Here is a 24,593-nt window from a genome sequence, read left to right as displayed (position 1 = left end):
ACTGAGAAAATACAAAAAAAAAACCCGCAAAAAGTTAGTAGCATCAGCACAAAACATTTTTATTTTATTTTTTTTAAAAAAGAACCTCATTTGTACAAACATCTTTTCTTCTTCACTCGTCACATTTCACTTTTACATCAGCAAATTCTTTTATAGACGCAATGTGTTTACAGCAAGTACACTCTAAAAAAAGGCAAACTGAATTATGAACATTATGAACACACTGAATATTACAATCCAGTGTAGCATCAATTCTCAAATTAACTGCTCCAACTTCGAGGAACCTTTCCTATCCCTGGGTGTGATCCAGCAAAATCATCCACTTTACTGCTGTTATTCCTTAAAGAAAAAAAGGCTCATTTTAAACAGTAGCAGCAGGGATTTAGATATTAGATCGAAAAAGCATCTGGCAAAGTATAAACACAATTAGAGAAAGCCTCTCTCTAAAATAAATCACCTTAAAAAAGGCAACCTGCTGTGCTATAAACAAAATCCATAGGTCTCAAAAATGAACACATCCATGTTGACTAAAAGTTGAAAATAACAGAAATTTTAATGAATGTTCCAGAGAGTCCAAAAAGAGCACCCTGAAAGGTGATTTATTATGTCAGCCTTGGGCAGCACACTGGGATGTTGGTGAAACAAACCAAAGGGAAAATATTAGAATCAAGGGTTCAGCTTTATTTCCAAAATAATATGAGGCAGCGATGAAGCAGCTCTTCCTCTTTAAAAAGCATCACATCCCTGAGTACGGAGCTATCATTTCTATACATGCTCCATTTGGATATCACTCATTACCGTTCAATCGTTTATGCTCATTTCTGGTATTAAGAGCAGCACTGCATCACTTTACAGTCCTTCCTAAAATGGACAATAAATATAACAGATTATAGCAGCAGTCATTACAAGCACTGTTAATAAAAACAGCCGGGCTCTAAGAAATGACAATAATATTGAAAGGACAAGTCAGAGAGCGCTCGCTTAATCTCCCAGTCAGACCAGTTTCACTGGCTTTAAATGGAACAACAAGCAGAACGCATCCTTATCGCCGTACCAAAGATTGGGTGGATTTTAGCCTGAGCTAAGCTATGTTAGCAAGCCGTCTCTTACTCAGCTTTCTCCTTTTTATTTTCCTCATCCACATCCTTGTCTTTGCTCTTTTTACTCTTCTTCTTCTTGTGTTTCTGCTTGTGCTCCTTGTGTGGCGCCTCTTTGTCCTGACTGCTGTGTTTTTTGTGCTTTTTGTGTTTCTTGCTCCTCTTGCTTTTTTTCTTCTTCTTCTTCTCTGCTGTGGTGTTGGCGGAGCCGCTGTGGTTGCTTAATGTGGGGCTGTGGGTGGCACGGCTCAGGGTGGGAGTCAGGCTGTTGCTTCCTCCTCTTTCCTGTTCTGAACCCTCTCCCTCACTGTAGTCGGGCACAAAGGCCGCTTCATCTGTCTCGCGACCGAGGTCCGAGGCCAGCCGTTGCCTTCTGGGCTCGGGCCCTCGAACTTCCTCTCGTTCACCTCCACTACGGCTTTCTGCAATCCTCTCCTCTTTTCCTGCAGCTCCTCGGTTGTCTTCTCTTCCTCCACCTTTTCTATCATTTTCTCTTGCAGAAGCTCGCCCTTCTTCTTTGACGGCTTTTCTCTCCTTTCCAGTTTTTGTCTTGGTTGTTTTGTCCGAGTTGGCCTGTGTTGTTCTGCCAGTCTTACTTTCTTCCCGTGGTACTCTCGCCTTTTTTTCCTCCTTTGTTGTTCCTCTCCGTTCATCCTTTGGAGTTTCACGGCTTTCGCTCTTCATTGGTTTCTGTGCTTCCAGCAGTGCTTCTTTAACAATGGTCTGTGGGACAACTGGAAATGCTTCTTTAGGTGCACACGGTTCATCTTCCAAACCATCTTCATCGTCTTCTCTTTCCCACTTGGAGCGGGGTGGTGGTTGGATGAGAGGCTCCTCTCGGACTTCACTAGGAGCTGCACTGACTCTCTGGTTGCAGACGAGCCTAGTGACTGGGCTGGATGAGGGCTGCTCTGCAGTGATGGAGGAAACACTGCCCTGGTCTTTTTCTAAGTCTGGCTTTGTTTTTTGAGTTGATCTTCTATTTAAAAACAAAATGAAAAAGAACACACTTTAAGAAATGTAATTATGAGTAAAGGACACCAAAATCCTTTTCTAAGAAAATTTTACAAATATGAAAATGCATCCAAGTAGTACAATAATATATTGATAGGTTTACAGCTGAAGGACATTACACTGATGAAAATTTTTTTTACAATTAAATCTGGAGAAAGTCACGCTATCTAGATTATTCAAAACTATGACTTTTCCCATTTAGTTTTTACCCATAAGCAGGATACACACAAGGATTTTTTGAATCTGAAGATTTTTTTTACCCATTACAGATAGGCCTGGGCAATTCATCAACTTTTTTAAATTTTTTAGAATAATTCGAGTTTTTTGTTGCAGACAATTCAAAAATGTCTCTTGCTACAGCACACGTTTTGTCCCTGTGAACTTCCATAGCTCCCCCTCCCTCTTGTTTCTCTCATATGCACACACCGCAACAACACGGCTACTGCAAACGAGACGGATAACAGCGAGAAAGGGAATAGTAAAGTCTGGAATTCAGGGTTCCCACACTTTTTTCACAAAGATTTTTCCAAAATATTTGACCAAATATCCATGGCTGAGTTCTGAACCGCTAAAATCGATTCAAGACCATTAGAGCGTTAAAATGAGCGGTCCTTTCCAGTGTTCTAGTGTAACAGAGATCTGTGAGTGTGCCACAGTTAGTAGAAAAAATGTGGCTCAGGGAATGCTAGTTGTGTTCATCACTTATCTGTAATATAGCATGCCTGGTTTCCCCATTTATTTGACATTTTACGATTGTCTGTCCTAAAATAATCTGGCATTTGCCATCCATAATCGGGATGGGGGCAAAAACAGTCAGAGTACTACACATTAGTTTGTAAGTTTATTAAAGTGCTTAAAACTTTGACGATATTGATCCTGAAAAAAAAAAAAAAAAAAAAAAAAAAAAAAAAAAAAAACTTACCCAGAGGTGATAAAGTGGCTTGTCAGAACTTTGCGACTGATCCTGGGTTTGCACTTCACAGAAACCTCCTGATTGTCTTTGCCTGTGAAAGGCAAAGAACCAAGGCTTTAAACAGTGTTGGTCAAGTTATCAGGAAATAGTAAATAGTTAATGATGATCCAGTTACTTTACTGATTACTTATAGTCAAAAGTAACTAGGTATTTTAATTACTTTAGTTTATATAAATAAGTCAGTTTTTAAAAATGTGATGCACAAAATACTAAAGAACGTTTTTGTCTGCTATAATGGAGTCAAACGCAAAGTAATGTTGTCATAGTGTGTGTGTGTCCCTTTAACTGCTGATGAATGCGCAGTGTTTAAACTCCTTTATTATGACACAATACAATAATGTCTTCTTAATTAGGTCTGTAAATTACCTTCTCTGTGAGCAGAAGCAGATTTCTCTCCTGAGGACACACTTCTCTCCGTTCTGTCCTTGGACACACTCCTGGGACAGAAAAACAATTACAGTTGAAAGCATTTTTGTTTGATTGACACAGTAACATTTAGGGGTGGGAATCTTTAGGCACCTCACGATTCGATTCGATTCAAGGGGCTTCTAAATTGATTATTAATTTTTTTTAATGCATGTTTTATTCACAAAATCTTTTGTATTCACTGTGTCCACACTGTATAAAAATATATATATATAAAAAAAGAGATACATTACCATTCATTTTCCTTTATTACACTAATGGAAGAAGTATGTGAATTGAAAATGTACATGTTTTTGAAACAAAGGTAGTAGAAGCCTTCCTTGTAACATCAACTTCAATTGAAAAAAAAAAAAAAGTCGTATTATGTTAGCTTTCAGTCATTAGAGATAAAGTGCGCGGTTATAAGATGTCCACGCATCACATGTCACTGCTATTCTACCCGCTTTCTGCAGCGATGCTACGACTTCTGTTTTGGTAGGTTGTAAAGCTTCGGGATAGCCGTATCAGTAAAGTAACGTGAAGAAAGGATGGTATATCTCGGCTCCAAGTATGCGGCAGCGCACGAAAGCCCTGGTTTTCCATGACCGAGTAAGGACGTAAATCCTTAGCAATAAATGTTGCAATCGACTTGTTAATCCACTTTACCTTTTCCGAAGAGGGTGGAAGCTTTGTTGTGACTTGTTCGATTGTTCTCTAGTTAGCAGAGGTACTTTGAGCCATAGCAGCAGCAGACTTTGCCTCCTCCTTCGGGTGAAAGCGTGCTATATGGCTTCTCATGTTTGTTGTGTTCCCAAAGTACTTCATTTCAGTGTAACAGAGCTTACATACAGCGTGGCTCTTGTCCAGTTCATTTCCACCGTGGACATTAAAGAAACATCAGATTTTAAGTGACACAGGGCTCGTTTTAACTGCCGCACGTCCATGCTTCCTTGTTGTGGCGCTCATTAAAGTGTCCCTCTTGAAACGTGCTGCACGCCACAGTTCCGCAGCCTTTTTAGTTCCGCCTTTTTTCAGACTTTTAAACGGAGTCTAAAATTTAGATTTTTGATTACTGGAAATTAAAGAATTGATTCAGAATTGTCCACCTCCGAATCTCGATGTATCTAAGAATCGATTTTTTTCTCCCACCTCTAGTAACATTAATTACAGATATGAAGAAGACTTCATAGAAGGGCGACCGTGGCTCAGGTGGTAGTGGGTCGTCTTCTGATCGAGAGGTTGGCGGTTCGATCCCAGTACCTGACTATGTGTCGAAGTGTCCTTGGGCAAGACACTGAACCCTAAGTTGCTCCCAGTGGTCGACTAGCGCCTTGCATGGCAGTCCTGTCCCACTGGTGTGTGAATGTGAGAGTGATTGGGTGAATGAGCTGATATGTAAAGCGCTTTGAGACTGCTTCAGTGTGGGGATAAAGCGCTATATAAAATCAAGTCCATTTACCATTTAGACTGCAGGAGACTCACCTGTCAAATTGAGCGGACCTCTCCGAGCCCTCGCCTCTGTCTTTTGAGGAGGTTTTTTGTTTCTCGTGATGGTTGTCCTGTGTTTTTGAAATTTCGGATTTCTCTGCAATGGTCATTCTATCCAGACACACAGACCTTGCTGATCCACTCTGGCCTGTGGAGGTCTTTCGCTCCATCCGTGACTTCTCTCTCTCAGTTTCTCTGTCTGCTGTGTTAGCTAACTTTATCACAGCTGTCAATGTGGACCCCGAAACCCTGTCTCTCTCGCTGTCCAACCCCAAACCTCTGTCTCGGGCTCTGTCAGATCGAGAAGGTCTGCCTCGCTCACGATCTTTAGCAATGGTACGATCCTGCTCTCTTTCAGGTCCGTGTGTTTTCTCTCCAGCACTGCTTGGTCTTTCTCTGGACTTGCCCCTTTCAGTAGATGAGGATCTTTCTTTTCCTCCAGCTCCTTCTGCTGTTCTATGATCTCCTTCCGACATGTTAGCGGGTGATCGATCCGAGGTGGACGAAATCTTTTCAGAACCTGATGTTGGTCTCTCTGATGTTGACTCAGTGCTGCCTCTTCCTCCCAGATCTCTGTTTAACTTAATTCTCCTCAGAGGTTTTACCTGCAAGTAGAAAAAAAGATGAGTGTCATGACAACTATGTAGCATAACTTTTGTTGAGGAATGTGCCAATAATGACAGAATAGGGTCTTACTTCAATATTCATAAGAGCTTCAATAGGAATCCGATTAGGATCACTCCGATTTAGCTCACGGCTACCAGGCAGAGGAGGATTTCCAGGCCTGTCAGAAGGTGGGACTCTGTGGAAGTGAGGGTGATTAGGGGCTTGTGAGTGGGAGTTTGCTTCACTTTCCATCACAGAGCCATCAACTCTCCTCAGCTTTCCCGGAGGTAGTCCGCGCGAAGTCCGACTTTCTTCTCCCATCCTCCTTCGGCTTTCAGCTGGGGATGGAGGATGGTGAACAAGTTGGAGCCCATGTTGGTTGGAGGGAGGCAGTGAATGAAAACCACCACCCTGTGGATAGTCTCTTCTGACCCGTGTGTCTTGTCCAGTGCGAGACCCATCATGAAGTGGGGGGTGTGGTGGAGGGAGGCTGTGGGCGGCCAGTGGGGGGGTTTTCACTCGTGAATGTCTTGCACTAGAAATGCTATTCTTTTCTTTTCTGGGTGTGGTTGAATTGGGGGCATCTTCTGATTTGTGTTTATTAGGCTTTAAAGATTTTGTAGCAGCCGCAGAAGACGAGGACGACTCTTTTTTGGTATTGAATGTTTCTCCAGTTTTTTTCTTCATTTTATCATTCTTTAACTTTAAACCGTCCACCTTGGCTTTGGTCTTTCCTTTGGAGGATTTCTCTTTCTTTGCTTTGTCAGACTGAGCCTTTGATACAGACTTAGTTGAGGTTTTGGCAGCTGTTGCAGAGCTTTTTGAAGGTGCAGCTTTAGAGGCAGCTGTGTTACCTGAAGCCTTTGATGCTGAGGAAGACTTTTTATTTTGTGAGGGCAATTCATCCATTGGTTCATCTCTGACTGGAGTGGCATCACCCCTGTTCATTGACTGCTGTGATGATTCTGGTTCATCGGCCTTTCTTTTTTTCAACTTCTTGGTTTTTAGGATTTTATTGCTGGACTTGGTAGTAGATGAGGAAGAGGATGGGGGAGGAGGAGGCACAGCTCTTCTGTCTGTTTTGTCTCCTCTGTCTGCCCTGTCATCTCTTCGTCTCGCTCTCTCATGAACTGAATAATTTCTGGGTAAAGGCGACATTCGATCTCTTTCCTTATCTCTACTGCTGTGACCTTTGTGATGCATTGAGGACTGTTGATTGTCGTAATCTTTGTAGTACTTGTTGTACCAGTCTGCGTACTCCTTCTCCCACTGTCGATACCTTTCTCTGTCCCAGCGGTCTTGGCTTCCAGGACTCTGACCTTTTAGTTCATATGGTGGCAGTTCTCGGGGAGGTGGCTTTCGTCCACCAGGGCTGCGGGCCCGATAGCCACCAGGTGAACGAGACCGTGATCTAGATCTATAGGGTCCAGCTACTTCAGAACCCTCCCAGCCTCCTCCCCGATAGGGGAAGGGAGACTGCGGAGAACCAGAGCGCCGGTAGGCATAAGACCTTGAACGAGAGCGAGATCTTGTCCGTGAGCGTCCATAACTGCGCCCATTGCGTCTGGAAAATGGGGAACGTGGGTAAGACCGACCATGAGATCGGGAGCGAGAGCGACTGACGGAATATGAGTAAGATCTAGATCTTGACCTTGTCCTGGAGCGAGTATAAGGGGAACGACTAAATGGAGAACGGCTAAATGATCGGGACCTAGGAAAAAAAAAAGGTGACGAAAAACATTTAGGTGGAAAACTCACAATGATCACAGATTCATTAATAATTATGAATATTTGATTTAAATTAGTAGTTTACGTATTAAAATAAATGGCATTACCTGGAATAAGAAGGTCGTCTTCTTTTTGGTGCATTTCTGTACTTCATAAGTTCTTTGTGGAAGTCTTTTGTGAATTCATCAAGTTTGGAGGTAGCTCTAAAAAAAAATAAATAAATAAATAAATAAGGAATAGATTAACTGTTTTATATGCATTGAACATTTTCAATTTGCATTAGTGAATTGAGTCAGAACCAGCAGGTAAAGCATTTTAAACAATACACCAACTTGGGATGGCCCAACCACTTTAATAAATCACCAAAACTAGCATTTTTGACCAATCACTGTCTGAATCCTCAACAACAAGACTTTGTAGGTTATCTTTCATTGCTGCTGTTTTGCAACATTTACTGAGAAATATTACAGTGAGAGAACAGAAACGCCACTTTGCACAGGGTCAAATATTCGAGTGAGCAGGGCGTTCATCAGTGTGAATTCTAGATCTTGGATGACGTCACGGGGTTCAGGAAAGGTGTTTGGAGAGGAGTAAGGAAAAAGGCCATCACGCTTGTTTTGACAATCAGACGCACTTCAATTAAGTTTCTAAAAGCACATTTCCAATGATATAATCTCAAAAAACACAGTTTGAATTTAAATCAAAAGAAAAGAGGCTACGAGGAACAAAAGTGAAACTAAAATAACGTCACATTGAGAATGGTTGCTCACACTCACCTTCCACAGAAATATAAATTCTGTTGAATAAAACATAATGTGGCTAAAAATGTTTTTAATCTCTTTTCTTGAACCACAAAGTGTCTGTTTTGTGTCAGTTATAATCTGATAATACAGTATGTCTTGTATACTTCCGGGGGTGAAGGAACAGTGGATAGTAAAGGAGATAGGAGGGACTATTCAGATGCAGGCTAAAACTTTCCCAACTGTTTTTCTGCAAAGCAACTGCAACTTGAAGTATGATTCTGCTGGACGGTCTGAGGCTTCCAAAACTAACAGGTTACTCACTTTTCCATCCGGTGATGTCTCGGTTTGTAGAAATCCTCCTTTGAAATGGAAGGCTGAGGGAGGGGTAGTGGAAGACGAACAAGCGGGGGCTGGGAACCAGGGGCCCCCCATGGAGGATTAAGAACTGGGTGTCCAGAAGCATAGACAGGCTGCGGCTGGTAACTAATTATGGGTGGCGGGATGAGGCCAGGGCCTGAGGTGTATGGTGGGAGGTATGGTTGTGGTGGGGGTCCGTAGAGGACTGGGGACGGGTACAGAGGAGGAACGGGTGCAGGAGGTTGGACTGGTTGGAGGCGACTGGAGAGATGCTCTCCTCTGTTCCTGTACCTGAAGGCAAAAAAAATAAATCATCCACTCACTGTTTAGCTTTGCTCACATCTAAATACTATTATGTTGGCTTTTAAAAGTCAAATGTTCTTTATGCCAAAGCCAAAATTTGCTTGTGTCAAACATTAACAATGTTTAATAGATGTTTCTGAAAGTGGAGAATACCGTATTTTTCGGACTATAAGGCACACCATAAATGAATGGGTCTGATCGGGTCTATTTTCAGACATTAGGCGCACCGATTTGTTATCATTGATATTATTAAGGCTCATTAAGCGAAACAACATAGTCATATAAGTCAAACTTTATTCAACTCAAACAATAACTCTCAACATTGTTCAGGTTTAACACAAAATATAGAACATTACACTCACTTTTTCAGTTCAGTATGTTGAAGCACAGTACAGGTACATATCACTCCACGAGGCGCCTGACTACGGTAGCCCTGAAGCACCAAAAATCCATCAAGCGGTGCAGCTTCATAGTTTACCAAAGTTGTACTAAAACATTTTGACATATTAATTTCATACATAAGGCGCACCTGATTATAAGGGGTACTGTCGATTTTTGAGACAATTAAAGGATTTTAAGTGCGCCTTATAGTCCGATAAATACGTTAAGTGATTTCTGACTAAATGTTTTACTAACATTACAGTTAATGTACAGTGACTGACCCGCAGTGTACGATGTTTATTTAAATGTTTCACTTGGTTGACACTTCATCATGGTATGTGTAGTTAATACTTACTAAAATAAAACTTCTCTATTTTTGGATAGATTTTTTTTTATACCTGTAACAAAGAAACATACAAGTCTTACCAATGCCTGCCTCCTCCTCCTCCTCTTTGAGAGTGATTGGGCCTTGACTGATGTACTGTGAAAAAAAAAAAGCATGTTGTAAGCTGATTGAGCTCAGGTCGAGTTGAGTTCTTGTCTTGCATGTTTTTGATACCTCTCTACTCCCACATATTTAAATTTAAATCGTGGCACATACCACTTGTGCGTGACAGTTACGCAATTTGACGCATTCTCATCACACTTGACATTTCTCACGCTTATATTTCCCCATTCAATACTTTATTTAATTTTTTCATGATAATGAACTTTGGTCCTCGCGGCTTGCCATAGCCCGAATAACTCGGATTGACTGATCGAGACAACCAATCCATGTCTCCTTGTGCCTAGATCTAACCAACCATGGCAGGCATCACAATAATAAACCAATCAAAAGAAAAGTAAGGCGGGTCTTGACGAGCTGTCTCACACAACATGCACCGACTCGTCAACATGCTTTCAGAAAGAAACTACCCAATTTTGTTCACTGTTCATATTGCTGTTTGTGTTAGTGTTTGTTTACTCGTCTAAAAAACGAACCACCCCTCCCCCCCAGTGTTGAAGCTCAGAGATGTTTGAGGAAACACAGCATGCGTTTTTCGTCTCTAACTCTCTGTCGCTCCTCAGCAGAGATCTGCTTCTGCTGCAGCTCACAAGGGTGTTTCCTGAATGTGATTTACTTTAAAAACAACTTTCAGCAACTCAGAGCTGCCCTGAAAAAAGCAACACTACATAATTTAATCACATTTCAACCTTAATGAAAGAAAAAGTCAAAAGTGACACAAAATGTTATTGTCTTGCTAGTGATTATTTTTCCATTTAGGGTGATGATTTAAATTAAGAGAATTTGTTTTTTTTTTATTGGTAAATAACTTTAAAATAGTCCAAATGATTTGAATGGAAAAAAATTGTATTGTGATCGTGATTTCACAAAGAAATAAATTGTGATGTGATTTTTTCCCCCATATCGCCCACTCCTACGTGTGTGTATGTCTGTGCTAGACATTAACTTAAACTAGAATATTTGCATTTCCTGAAGAAAATGCAAGTGAGGATCCATGTGCTGGCCCGCTTCGCACTGCATTAGCCATAACCTAGTGTTAGCATTAGCATAGCAGTAACCTAACATTAGTCTAGCAATAGCCTAACGTTAGCATTAACTATAACGTAGCATTAGCTATAGCAATAGTATTAGTATAGTATTAGCATTAGCATTAGCATTCGCCCAGCATTACCATTGACCTATCATTAGCATTCACCTTGCACTGGCAATAACCTAGCAACAGCTTACTATTAGCAATTTGGTTGAAAAAAGTTGAAATCGGTTGAAAAAGTTGAAAAAATTTGAAAAATGTTGAAAAGGGTTGAAAGAAGTTGAAATGGGTTGGTAGTAGCTCAACATGTTAATTGAACAGTTTGGATCAGTTACAAAATGGTTGGGGAAGGGTTAGAAGTTCCAATAAGGGGAAAAAGTTTGGAACTTTCAATATAAGTGGATGAGAGCAAAAAGTTCCACAGGAAATAACTCAAAAAGTTTAAAAAAAAGCTGGAACACAGAAGAGAAGTGCAGAATTTTCTGAAAAGTTTGATACCTCAATTATGCCATTGAGGCATCCTCACAATTAATTAAAACTGTTATTCAGCAACTACCAGTGTTATGAACACTGGTAGTAGCTGAATTGCACTTGTAGGTTATATCAGCATAAATACATAGTAAATGAAACAAATGCCTAATCTAATCTAATGTTCAGTTGAACTGTTTTTATCTCATTATTTTGTATGTAATAGTGTCTTTCTTGGGACGTTGAGTCTGTTGCAGAGTCTTCTGTTGCAGACAAGGAGAGCTGAGGTAAAGGTAGCACTGCCTTGGGCCACTGTGTTTTAAGTGGGAACCCCCTGCCTCTGTCATCAAGGCATCAAAATCTGAGACAAACGCCTACAATATGAGACATGTCCCCAGCTAAATGATGGAGAGTTGGTTGAAATGAAATATTGACAAATAAATGTATTTTGTCAAAATTCTTGTTAGTTTTCATTTCTAATTTCTGGTTGATTAAAACTAGCATTTGGAGGCCACAGTGCAGGAAGAGCCGCTGGCATGGAGGTGAGGACAACAGTCTTAAGGTATAAATCAATGTTAAAACAGGCGAAAGTCATGTTTAAAAAAGGCCACATTTTTTTCCACCGGAACGCATCATGTCACTAAAGTCTGACTCTTATTTTCTGTAACTTGGCAGTCCTGTACCTATGCTTTTGTAGTTTTGAGTAATAACAATAACTGGAGTGTTTGGGAGCAGATAGGCATCAAAAACAATCTTTGAACAACTGAATATTTACCGGATGAAAAGGGTGGCTTCATTGAGGGCAGGTGGTTGAGAATGGGTAAGCTGTAGCTCTGTGGGAGAAGAAAAATAAAGCAAGAATAAGTACTTGAAGAATTAATGTGTAATGTCAGTAAATGTCTGCTTTGGGGTCAGTAGGTTCTCTCGGTCACCAGCACTGTACCTGTGAGCTTCTTCCTGAAGGTCCTGAGGACTCTGGTTGCACCACAGGTTTGGGATTCGAGTCACTGAAACAAACAAACTTTACTTAAAAAAAGCTTCCAAACAGTAATGATCACGCAGATAAACAATCTTATCCTTAATGCAAATTACCCATGTGGAAGTAGTTCACCCTGGCTGCTCGAGAGCACAGGCGAATTTTGGTCAACAGGGGGATCTGGTGAAGCATCTTGTCCTTCCTCAAGTGCATCAGGGGGTGGAGTCGGAGGATCAGCAGTGGGAGGAGCAACAGGTGTGGAGCTGGTGTTGGGGCTTTGAGCTGGAGAACTGGTGGTAGTTACGGTGATGGGTGGTGTGGATGAAGCTGGTTTGGGTGAAGAAGTCTGCGGGACGTTGACCTTCAGTGGATCCAGTTGTCTTGAATGTAGTAGCCTCGATAGCTGTGGTCGTGGTGGAGGCAGAGCTGGGTGGTGCACCTGTGCACGCCTGTGCAGAAGTGCACCACTCTCATTCTTATAGCTGTTCACAGCCTGAATGAGTCATCACAGAAGCATTTTATTATATTGAACACTGCAAAATCAAGTAAATAACAATATGGTAGTGTGTGCGTCTCAGGTTTACCTGTCGTAGGAACTTATTGGCAATGAGATTATCAGGTGAAACATCAGACTGTTTACATGTGAAACAGACGTGATCCTCCGAGTCCAACAGGGCAGTTCGGATACCTTGAGACAAAATACTCAAAATCAACTAATGCATTAACACAATAACATGTTCACACATTATCTAGCTTAAGGGTCAACTATGGAAATGTTATACAGTTGGTGAGAGACAGCTTTTTACTCACATTCATCACAATAACTGTTTCCACAGCAGGGTATCACTACAGCATCTATCATCAGATCGGTGCAGATTGGACATAAAAGTTCGTCTGGAATTGGATCAATCTCCTCTTCCGACGACGACTGCTCATGTGGGACAAACGGGGGGCGCTCCTTTTTGCCTTGGGCATATGCTTGACTGTTAAGACATACGTTTCATTATTTTAGCAACAATTTACTTAAGTCAAATAAACATGGCAGTGCTGCTTTAATGTGCCATTATATTCATTATTTCTGAAGGCTTCTGTTAAAAACCTACGCATCGATAGCAGGAATTGCATATTCCCCAGTCATGGTCAGCATGGCTCCTTTGGTGCCTGGCTCTGCTTTCACCATGAAGCTCTGAGGGATGCCCTTGCTGGTTTTCACTGGCTTAAGTGACTCTACCACCTTGTCCTGTGTCTGGAAATTATGAGGAAAAAATAAATAATTTATTTCCCCTTTAAAAGTTAAAAGTTTTTCAATAAGCACTGAACAAATGGTGACAGTTACCGACTGCAAAGTGCAATTGCGGATGTAATGACCAGCCTTTCCACAGCGATAGCAGGTATAGTTAGCAGGTGGAGGTCCGATGGCCTTCTTGGAATAACTGGACAGAGTTGGGTTCAATTATTATCAGCATATGTTATTGTGAAGTACATTTCTGTGAGCTTACAATATGGTCACAAGATTTTAGGTCCAGCTAATGAAAAATGAGTAAATTACTAACTGTATAGGGTCATATTCATGATTTGACTGAGACATCATGGCTTTAATTTTGTCCTCTTCCGATGCATTAGCATCAACCAGATTGGCAGTCTACAAAGAAAGGAAATATCCAAAAATCACAGAGAGACCAGGATAAGCCCTGAAATTCAAAGACACTTCACAGTTGTGATGCAGAAAGATGTGAACGCGTTAAACAGTACCTTGGTTAATTGGGCGAGAGACATAGAAGGAGAAGAATCCGTCTGCAGGAGAATCAGAATACATATATTAAGGGTATTAATGTTTCTAGCAGACATTGTTGGACAGGCATTTCCCCTCCACATCTGTGTCCAGTCCAACTCTTTTTGTCTTTGCAAAAACTTTAATGATATTCTGCAGAGTAGTCCATTTTAACACAGGCACATTGAAGCAAGTCATTTAGTATATATTTACCATTTGTTTTGTCTTGACAGTTTCTTTAAAATAATATAAAAAAGATTACACGTGTACAGTGCTTAACAAATATTAGTCCAACTGTCAAAAAAGAGAAAGAATTGGCTTCAAGTGGACTTTGATTGCACTTTCAATGTTTTACTGTTTGGAATGGAATATTTAAAATGTCTTGTTTTGTTGTTTTATATTGTTCAGGAATCCAAGTACCAGTACATCATTTAAACATCAAATAAATCTATTTTAGTTGCACATACAACAGGAGAATTTTTTTTAAAGCATAAGATTTTAACAAAAAAAATCTATAATTTCCATAAATATTGGTCCACCGAAGATGATTTTGGTCGTGACTCATGTTCCTTTTAAGTAGCTGAGAAAAAACAGTTTAATGGGATTGTCCAATATTATTGTAAAGCACTGCACACAGTTTGGTACTTAGGAAATTTACTTTTCTGTCTCATCTGTTCTTGCTAGGCCATGAAATTAATTACGATTCTTCAGTTCTTTTACCCATCTAGTTTGATGCAAATATTTTTTGAAATTAAAGCAGCTTTTGGCATGTTTGTGGGGATCGGTAAATTGTTTTACATGACATGCAGACTTTTAAAAGTCTTTCATTTTTTAAAATGACAGTCATTTTGAAGCAATCAAGGAAAAACTCCATTCTAAACCGGCACATCCTTTCATTTCATTGTGTTCCCTATCTGAATCGACAACTTCCTTAAAGGATTTAGGAGGAATTTTAGTAGTTCTCATTTCCTAGGCCACAGAATAAATAGTTTCCAAATACTTTTCAAACACAATTAGCAGCCGAAATTAATGCTAAACCACTTTTAACCGTAATACCTGATAACGATAAAAGTCAAATTAAAAACAGCCTACCAATTTTTAATTTAACTTTGTTCCCTTATTCGGCCCTTATCTGCTACATGAAAATGTTTCTACCTCAAGTCAAAGTCTAACACTACGTTAACACTGCAGGTCTTAATGCACAATGTGATCATTCACATTACATCGGATACAGGTCACATATGGGCAAGAAAAAAGATTGGATTTCGGTCACATTTGCCAGCAGTGTTAAAGTAGCATTTATTAGCGCTAAAGCGCAGTAAAATGTGCGGTTCAGTATCTGCAAGGCTAACTGGGTTAACTTTCTTATTTAAATATTAGTAAATCTAAAAAAAAAAACACTGAAAATGCAGAGGGGTGGTGAGGGAACACACAGGGATCTGGTACAGGCGGTTCTGACACCGAACCACTGAATAACTTTATTGACAGGTTCTGCAGCTTACAGCTCACAGGACACTACACCAGAATACTTCTCACTGCGGTAACCATCGGAAAGCCATCGGGTATCAACAAAGTGGTCACTAATCACGTGTCTTGAAGCTTAGTTAGCAGGTAACATCAAGGATGTGAATGGCCAAGTCCAACCATTTCACTTGTTAAAACTAGCTTCTTCATTGTACTGAAAACCAGAGTTTAAACAATGCACTTTAAACTAAATCCTGATCTTCAGTAAGAGACACAACAGTAGGGTGTATTTTAGTGCAACAGAGCGAAATGTAAGCTTTTAAGTTATGTGCACACCATACTTTGAACAACAACATTAGAATGAATAATATACAAAGACAAAATTGACACTGGCAAATATCACCTACAGGGGTTTACTCTTAGCATGTAATAGATCTTTAAAGATAAAAATCATTGGGGGGCCTTTTCTAAAAACACTCCAGATAAGTTGATCACAATTAATTACAGCCAAGATGTACAGTATGTTGTCAGAGCATTAAAAATATTTTTACAGAAAATATGACATCAGAAAAAACATTCCTTTTACACTCTTGAAATACATTTGTTTAGCCTGAAGCAGGCTACAAACCCTTTCAATATGAATTACAACCATCAACAGTTAAAAGGTTTTTAAACCTTTCATAATATAAACAAAGGAGATATGTGTTTTTATTTTTATCCCATGTCATTCAACCAAAAATGTCTTGAACCATTAAGAAAGTTAACCAATCTAGAATAGCATTTAGTCAACAACACACAGAACCTGGACACTAAACACACATGTAGTCAACACAGTAAAAAATAAAGAAAAAATATCAAACTTGATGTGTGTTAACAGGATGTTCTGTAAAATTGCCCAAGAAGCAAGAAAGAGGATGATATAATAGAATGGGTGAGGTGAGACAAAATTAGTGTTTTGGAGATTGTTTTACATACGGGTCTCGATGATCCCATCACAGCTGTTTCAGAACGATCTCTGCAGAAACAAAAGAACACATCGATGCAATCAGACAACTTCAAGGTTCTACATTAATTACTGTGATATAAGGGTGTGCAATATGACGATATTAGATTGTTAAGGATTAAAACATGACGAAGATCTCCAAAATCACGGAATTATTAAGCACTTAAACAGAGCAGAAGTACGCACCCCCCCTCCCCCCAGTGCACGGACACAGAGCTGTGCGGTTTCCTGTGTGCTAGTGACTATCTGTCAAAGGCTCAGTGCAGATGTCTGTCTGTCCTGTAAAACCCCATCAGCTGAGTGTTGGAAGCACTGAGAGACGTTTGAGGAAACGCTGCATGTGTTTCTCTTTTATAACTAACTCTCTGTCGCTACTCAGCAGAAATCTACTGCTGCTGCAGAACACAGGGCTGTTTCCACATTCTTAAAGAGAGTGTCCCGAATGTGATTTACTTTAAAAACTACTTTCAGTAACACAGAGCTGCCCTGAAAGAAGCAACACTACATAATTTAATCACCCATTTAAGCCTTTTTGAAGTCAAAAGTGACACAAAATGTTGAAATTGTGCTGCTAGTGATTAATAAAAGGGTCTTTGTGGCAGTTTCATCCACTGATTTTGACCCATTTTTGTTTTTCTTGTAAAACTATTGAAAAAAAAATAAATGGATTTTATAGTGCTTATCGCCAGTTTGAGGAAAAATATAGATATACGAATATTGGTCCATATCACCCAGGCCTAATGTAACCAAAGCGGTAACGTTTTATCTTGTAAAGGATATGATTGTTCTAACTGTGTGAAATGAGGCGTTAAAACACTGTTCAAAGTTGGATTTTATCATTATGAATGTGTTACCTCACAAACAAATGGAAATCACAAGACTAATCTGCAGGTGCTTTGGACTCTGAGGCTGATAGAGACGCTTCCTTAAGGAGGACAGACAGATGGAGCGGAGATCAGAAAAGCCTGGATACAGGCTGTATCCAGGCTTTTCTGATCACTGCTCCATCTACAGTAAAAGTCAGCCAGTTTGTAATAGTAGAATAACAGCATGAAATTGCCAAAGCACCACGTTGGATTTGTTGAGAAGCGATCACATCCATATTCTGACTCAGAATCCGTCTCGCTGTGATCGCTCCACGGTAGTTCACGGTGAGAAGAGCGGACAAAGTGGTGTATCAGTCTGGTTCCAGTAAAAAGTGACCATAAAAAGCCGTGAATGGACTGATATGTAGATGTGGGGCAGTGAGGAGGAGACTTCATGTATTAAAGAAAACTTATCAGTTGAAACACGGACGCTTCCGTGAAACCTAACTCGAGTACAGCAGCCCGCCTACCTGCCCATTCTGATTGGCCGAGTTGTCTGACGGGCACCCTCATCAGCCAATAGGGTGCGGCCTATGTTATGCTGCAGCATTTGTGTGGATTTTTCTTCAAAAATAACTAAATTATAGCAATGCGGCCAATAAAATAGTGCGCTTTATAGCCCATAAATTACGGTAATTATACTTGGAAGTTGGAACCAGTTTGATAAATTGATTACATACATTTTTTCCATTTAGGGGCGATGATGTTAAGTAGGTGAATTGGTTTGTTTTATTAGTAAAAAACTTTAAAATAGTCTCAATGATCTGGGACTCTACGGTAACTTTTCCAGTGGTGGCACTGGTGCGACTAACTTTCTCAGTTGGTCGCACCAGCACAGAATTTGGTCACACCTTTTTTTCGAGTGGGGGTGGGGAGAGTGTACAGCATAGCCATGCATGCTAATAAATAGTTGAATTAACTGGCGTACCATAGTTTTGTGTGAAGTAAAGATTGACAATGACTCGAGATATATTTGCTAAATGTTTTAATGTCAACATTAATTTTTTCTGCAACAAGCAGTGGCTGAAGTAACAGGTCATTTCTTTTATATAATTTTAAAAAGAAGACGTAACAATTTTTTTTTTTTAAATAACAGCAAAGCATAACAACAGTCTACATGTATTCTATTTTTTTTAACAGTTGCATAACCAATTTAGCATCAGCATTGCTTCACCACATGGAATTAAATTCAGAGGGTCCGGCTCTTATAGTGGGGTCTCCTAACCCTCTTCCTCTGGTCAGGGGTCTGCAACCTTTACTCTACAAGGAACCATTTTACCTCATCTCACCTGGATTAAAGTCCTCCTGGAGCCAAAAAATAGCTTCTCAATGAAGACAATACAGTGTATTAAATTATATGAAGTTAAAATTATATAGAATAATATTTGATTTAATTTGATGTGATTTATCTTGATCATGTAAATGGAAACTTAAAAATAGTTTAAAATAAAATAAATTGACAAAAAAATAACAGTATCTTGCATCTTCAAATTCTTATGCATCTCGGTTTACATGAACACAATGTTATATAAAATATTTTTTTTAGTTAATGTACTTGAAAGGCTACAAAAAGTAACGTGAATTTGATAAGATCATGTGGTCAACACATGCTAATTGCTCTTTTCATGCCACACATGAAGCATATTTAACCGGCACATTAGCAGTTAATAGAATCTGTTTCCACACAATTAAAATCTCTATTTTCTTTCAGAATAGTGTTTTTGTTGGTTTAGTTATTTTACCAGGGATTTAAAACTCAGTCATTGCACAACGTGATTTATTTTAGGTTAACAAATTGTTATATTTTGATTTTATTTGTCATTAATCATTAATTATATTAGTTATAGGGAGCCATTGCAAAAGAGTCAAAGGGCGACATTAGGCTCCAGAGCCGCAGGTTGCAGACCCCTGCCCTGGAAGAACCACAGCTGAACATCTGGCCTGGCATCATAGTCCATCAGTTCTGGTCCCTCTATGCTGGTTCTGATGAGCGTGTACGTTCTATCACTGCGCTCAGCGCATTTTTCCTTTTTGCTGCTGCTCTCAATGCGAGCGCACACAGTGAAGGGCTCGTTATGTCTGGCTCCATTAACGGACCACGCGCACTCAAAAGGAGCACATTGGTGTTTCTACTCAGCCTATTCACCGTTGCATTACCCGCAGAAAAGTTGCGTGAGCGTGCACTGTCGCCTCACCGGCAACACTGCGGTCAACCTAGCCGCCAGCCAATTTGCAGTGCCTGTTCATAGACGGTTTTACGGTAATCCCGCAGAGAGAGAGAGGGAGAAAGAGAAAGAGAGAGAGATGCACTCTGTGGGACGTGACGAAGTGCTCGGCCGCTCCGTATGAAATAACGTCACCCTTTACGAACTCGCACGAATGCGACCAGATAAAATTTTCACTCGTGCACACTGAAAAAATACTCGCATATGCAACCATTTTGGTCGCAGTCTCGAGCCCTGGATAAAATTACAATTGTGATATATTTTTTCCCATATCGCCCACCTCTACTGTGATAGCATGTTCTTGAATTTGTGATTAGTTCTCAAACATTGAAATGTGATTTGTGGGAACTTTATCATTATTTTGTAAGAAAGATTTTAGGTTTTTTTTGAAAAACGTGTGCACAATCACGAGCCAAAGAACAACATAAAAATACTTTTCAGAACATGGAAATGCAACCAATGTGATGTAGAAAAGCTGATTCAGTTCTTTCATACATTTTACAGTTTATCTGACAGTATGAATGACTTAACCTTCTGAAATGGAAAGAGCAACTGCATAAGGCACGAACTAAGCCTTCAAAAGTATAAAAAACTTAAAAGTGTAAACTGACGTAATTGACAAACTAAAAAGAAACTGGGGACATTTTAAAAAGAGAATGTCAGTATAAACCTCTGTCATGTTTGGGAGCAGCATTTTTTTTAAATCATAAGAAATGTAAATGATTACACCTGAAATTTCCTGATTTAATCTTTTGATGTACAAATAGTATACGTACACAATGAACGTCCTGCCAGCTGGTTTCACTCCACCAATCGGCGTACGACGTACAATGACAGATGAGTGCTTTGGGATATGAACTTCATCATCTAAGTATTCTGTAAAAAGGAAAACATTAAAAAACAAAATATTTAGCCTAGACATTTCTCAATATTTAGAAAGTAGCGTTCTGAGTAAACAGAAACCCATATTAAATAATGGGAGTCCCCTGTGCTACATTCAATCAATACACAGCAAGATAATAACTGTCTTCTTAAGCTCTCTGTGATGTTTATTTGTAAAGATGTCATTTTCTAAACAAAGCTAATGATATTTCACCAGTTTAGGAAGCTAATAGAAATATTTACACTGCATGTTTACACAGTAAGAAATGCTGAAAACACAGATGATGCTACAATCAGAAAAAATACTTGACCTTTTATTTTATTTAAATGAGTTTTTAGATATTGTTTGGGATAAATGGCCTGATTTTGGATAAATTCATTTGTTTCCCATAATTTTAAAATTAAGTGAATGCAGTTATGTTTTAAGTACTGGGAAACTCCATTGCCCTAGTGCAAATATTGTGAAAATTATTTAACTATGAATTTGAGATATCGACAACTGAATATTTTTAGTAATTTACACGGATCTCATGTGAGCTGAATCAGATGATCTAAAGGGACAATGAGTTTGACACACTGCTTTAAACGGTTCAATTAAACTATTGAGAGAAAAAAATATTTTTTTAAATTAGATTCCTGTGATTTATATTTTGGGGTGAGGGGGACAATTATGTGATCAATGATTTTTGGAGTAAAGAAATATTTTTTATTAAACGACAACCCAAATGTAGCAATATTTATCAAAGGCCAGGTAGAATTTTGTAATAGTCCAATAGCGAGTGATGCAATGTTCCATATCGAGTCATCCAGGCGGTGATATGTGATGTGTGCATCGAGGCTCATATCGATGCCATATATCGTTGATGTGCAAGACTTGCTGGCTGGCCACGCCCTCCAACTACTTCATGAAGGAGTTTGTAAGTTGGTGTGCGACTCAAAACAAATGGGATAGTCTTACAGACTTACTATTTATGCGTTATCAGCAACATTTGAAAGATTAAAATAGAGCCGGCAAAAAAGAGAATTTCCCATGTGAGAACATTTTGATCTCATTTCACCCAACAAGGTAGGTACATATTTCTGTGGATTATACTCAGAACTACCAATTGTGCAATGCAATTTATCTTTTGCTTTATTGAATATTACACAATTAATATTGTGTTCATATGTATGCATACGTGTGTATATGTGTATATGTGTATATATATATATATATATATATATATATATAATGTTGTATATTTAAATAGCTTGGATAAATTGGTTATACTACTTTTAAGAGTAGGATTAAATAATTCAGACTCCATCCTACTCCTTTTTTTAACGTTTAAAAGTTTTACTGAAAACTGAAATCTTACTTTGTGTTTTTGACTTGTTTTGGAAACTAACTTGTTTAGTGCCATTCCTTTTATTTTAAGTGTTGTTTTTGTTTACACGTGTTCAAAAATAAATCAAGTGTCTATTGTGCGTCAGGGAGTTGGAGTGACAAAACGTTTCACAATCAATTTCACTGCCCATACCCCTCTTTTTAAAAATATTTCTATTTTCCATAACTCCAGCATTTTATTTCAGAGACTTTTTTTATGCAAAATACCACACACTTCAAAATTGATGTCAACTGATATAAATTGTGTGTCCCATCACTACCAATAGCACACGTGTACCATATGGTAAAACAATCAATGTGTAGTCAGATCATATTTCATCATATTTTAAAATCCTTACCGATTCAAAAAATAAACGTAATTTCAGTTCACAGCCTACATCATGTGTAAAGATGAAATTGTTCATCAATTGCTTACATTTTTTTTTTTTTTTTATTAATTTCAAGATATCTTTTAAATTACATCTGACGTACATTCCAAGTTCACAAAACAAAGCATTGCATAGCAAGGATTATCGTTACGTACCTTCTCGAGTTTGCGCATTGGTAATCTGTAGGTCGCAGTCTGTGGCCTTCAGGCGCTCCCGAGCCATGATCTGTTTCTTTAACTCAGTGAGAGTGATGTGCAACCCATCGAAAGTGACAGTGTTGTATTCCAGTTTGGAAGAAAACTTATAGTGAATACACGACATTTTTTTTACACGTCTTTACACAACCTGAAGATGAAAACAGTCTCAACACTGAACACAAGGGCCAAATCTGATCACTTTAATTAGGAAAAAAAACCTTATACAAAGCGGGCAATAGAGTCCTTGGTTTGATTTAAATAAAAAGAACCGTAGAGACAGGCCAGACCACCAGTGAGTGGTACCGCGTACTCCTTCAGTCCGTCTGCAAACAAACACAGAACACACCAGTGTGTCAGCACATCCAGGAAAGTGTGTACAGCTCGATAAGGTACGAGCTGTACACAATCAATGGTCCGTAGTGTAGTGTCCGTGACGGAGAGCCCAGACCGCCGTCCTGTGAGCCGCTCGTGTGGTAGTGAACAGCGGCCCCGGCCTTCCGCGACACTGTCCCAAAGACAGCGACCGTAGTTCGGATAACGAGCCACAAACCGTCAACAGAGCTATTTCAAATGTCCACAGAGTCCGCAACAACCATTAGACCCCGAAAACTGGCAAACTAAAGCAAAAGTTAGTACGCTACACCTCGAGGTTAGCGTGCAGGCCTTACAATGCTAAGCTAACGGCGTTAGCCAGGTAACCATTAAATGTACCACACGATCCACAAGTCACGTAATGTAGTAACAATCCTCTTCAATGGACAATTGTGAACATCAAGGGCGAAATAGAAGCTATATTTCCAAATGAATCTTCAATTTTAATCCGTAAACACCATCTTGATAATCCGGGACGTTAATCCTCGCTCCTCGCCGTTTCATCAAAATGGCGCTGAACGGAGTTTGACCGGATGTGAGCAAAACTTTACCGATGACGGATGTTCCGGCAAGATGGCAGCCTGAGCAGTTTTTTTTTTTTTTTTTTTTTAATTTTTATTATTAAAAAATGAAGCTTACAGGATTACAATTTTCAAAGAGAAGTTGCACATTGAGCGTGGGAAACAAAATGAGGCAAAAAAAAGAACATTACAATTTGTAACAAATGTATAAGCCAACAACATTAAGGTGCAATGGGGTCAAAAGACTTCCGTATAAAGCCATACAGCCTTCTTGGAGTTACATAGTTTTGAAGAGTCCTTCAGAAATATTAGTTCTTTTAGAAACACAATAAAAACAGGTTTATTGTCACCAAATTTACATTTGTGACCAATTTGCCATAATGACAAGATTATTAACTGTAAACTGTTTTTTCTTGTTCTTCAAAATAGCTCCGAATTTAACATCATTATAGGTCAAAGACAGTATTTCTAAATTACTATATGAAAACCATAAACAAAAGCTGTCCCAGAATTTTTTTTGTATAAACACAAGTAAAGAACAGATGTTCTTCAGTTTCTATGTTGTTAGTACGAAAAACACAGTCATTTTCACCTATATTACATTTTGAGAGTAAAAAATCTTTACAGGGATAAATATTGTTCATAGTTTTAAAATGCACTTCTTTAGCTTTAGGTGGAATAGGAAATTTAAGATAATTGAATCTAATATTTTTAACGTTTTGACTGGTGAATCTTTGTACTAAATTTCGTCTTCTAAGAGATAAGGGGAAGTATGCATTGGTTAGCACTGTTCTGAGAAACTTGTTGTTACATTTCTTGTCCACAAAGGGGCAGTAGTGGGCCAGTAAGGAAGGCACACGAGGGACAAGGTGTGAGTATAGTAGAGAACCTTTTAGAGTGCAAATAATAGATTGTGGTATTGCATTAATAACATCAGAAAATTGTTGGATTGTACAAGCAATATTGTATTTAAGCTTGAAATCATCAAAATTAAGTAAATTTCCTCTTTTATCCATTAAATGCAAAACTGACCATATTCCTTGATCATCCCAGTCTTAAGTCTCAAGTAAAATGACTTCAATAAGGATATACCAATGTGTTGGTGTGAAATTATGTTTATATATTAATTTCCAGTACTAAAGGACTTGTTCATGGCATTTTTATATTTTTATGGGTAGTTTGGACAGTTCAAAATCACAGTGTATAAGCAATTGAATGCCGCCTACATTGGAGAATATTTTAGCAGGGAGATTAAACAATAAAGTATTCATATGAGTCATAAAGTTTTGTAAATTAAAACACCCTTCATCGGATCAAAGTCAATAGCATTAAGACCACCTTCCTCTAAAGACTTGACGATGTCATTCTTCCTTATATAATGATGTCTATTTTTCCAGATGAAATTGAAGTTGTTTTGATTGATTTGTTTAATAACAGTTTGTGGTATGTCCAGAGAGTAAATG

The 24,593-nt window shown here is 39.0% G+C and overlaps 1 protein-coding gene across 2 annotated transcripts; it reads right to left on the bottom strand.

The window, feature by feature from the left end:
• Nucleotides 1-38: 38 nt before the first annotated feature.
• Nucleotides 39-23,129, bottom strand: LOC114470641 (E3 ubiquitin-protein ligase RBBP6-like). 2 transcript variants are annotated; one of them, XM_028458942.1, is made up of 20 exons: nt 22,196-23,129; nt 20,180-20,279; nt 16,285-16,324; nt 13,827-13,868; nt 13,628-13,716; nt 13,411-13,507; nt 13,178-13,320; nt 12,885-13,057; nt 12,659-12,762; nt 12,191-12,567; nt 12,042-12,105; nt 11,874-11,931; nt 9,522-9,576; nt 8,376-8,702; nt 7,419-7,514; nt 5,674-7,294; nt 4,972-5,582; nt 3,451-3,521; nt 3,034-3,115; nt 39-2,076 (listed from the first exon to the last, which is right to left on the bottom strand). In XM_028458942.1, exons 1-20 carry the CDS (start codon nt 22,359-22,361, stop codon nt 1,107-1,109), a joined length of 5,286 nt encoding a protein of 1,761 aa, XP_028314743.1. In that variant the 5' UTR covers nt 22,362-23,129; the 3' UTR covers nt 39-1,106. The 2 variants fall into 2 exon arrangements, with proteins under 2 accessions (XP_028314743.1, XP_028314753.1); XM_028458952.1 differs by lacking the exons at nt 39-2,076; nt 3,034-3,115; nt 3,451-3,521; ... (12 more) ...; nt 13,628-13,716; nt 13,827-13,868 and having other exon boundaries at nt 15,284-16,324.
• Nucleotides 23,130-24,593: the final 1,464 nt, after the last annotated feature.

This window comes from Gouania willdenowi, chromosome 1, assembly GCF_900634775.1.
Source record: "Gouania willdenowi chromosome 1, fGouWil2.1, whole genome shotgun sequence".
NCBI classification, from domain to species: Eukaryota; Metazoa; Chordata; class Actinopteri; order Blenniiformes; family Gobiesocidae; genus Gouania; species Gouania willdenowi.
This window is presented reverse-complemented; position numbering and strand designations above follow the sequence as displayed.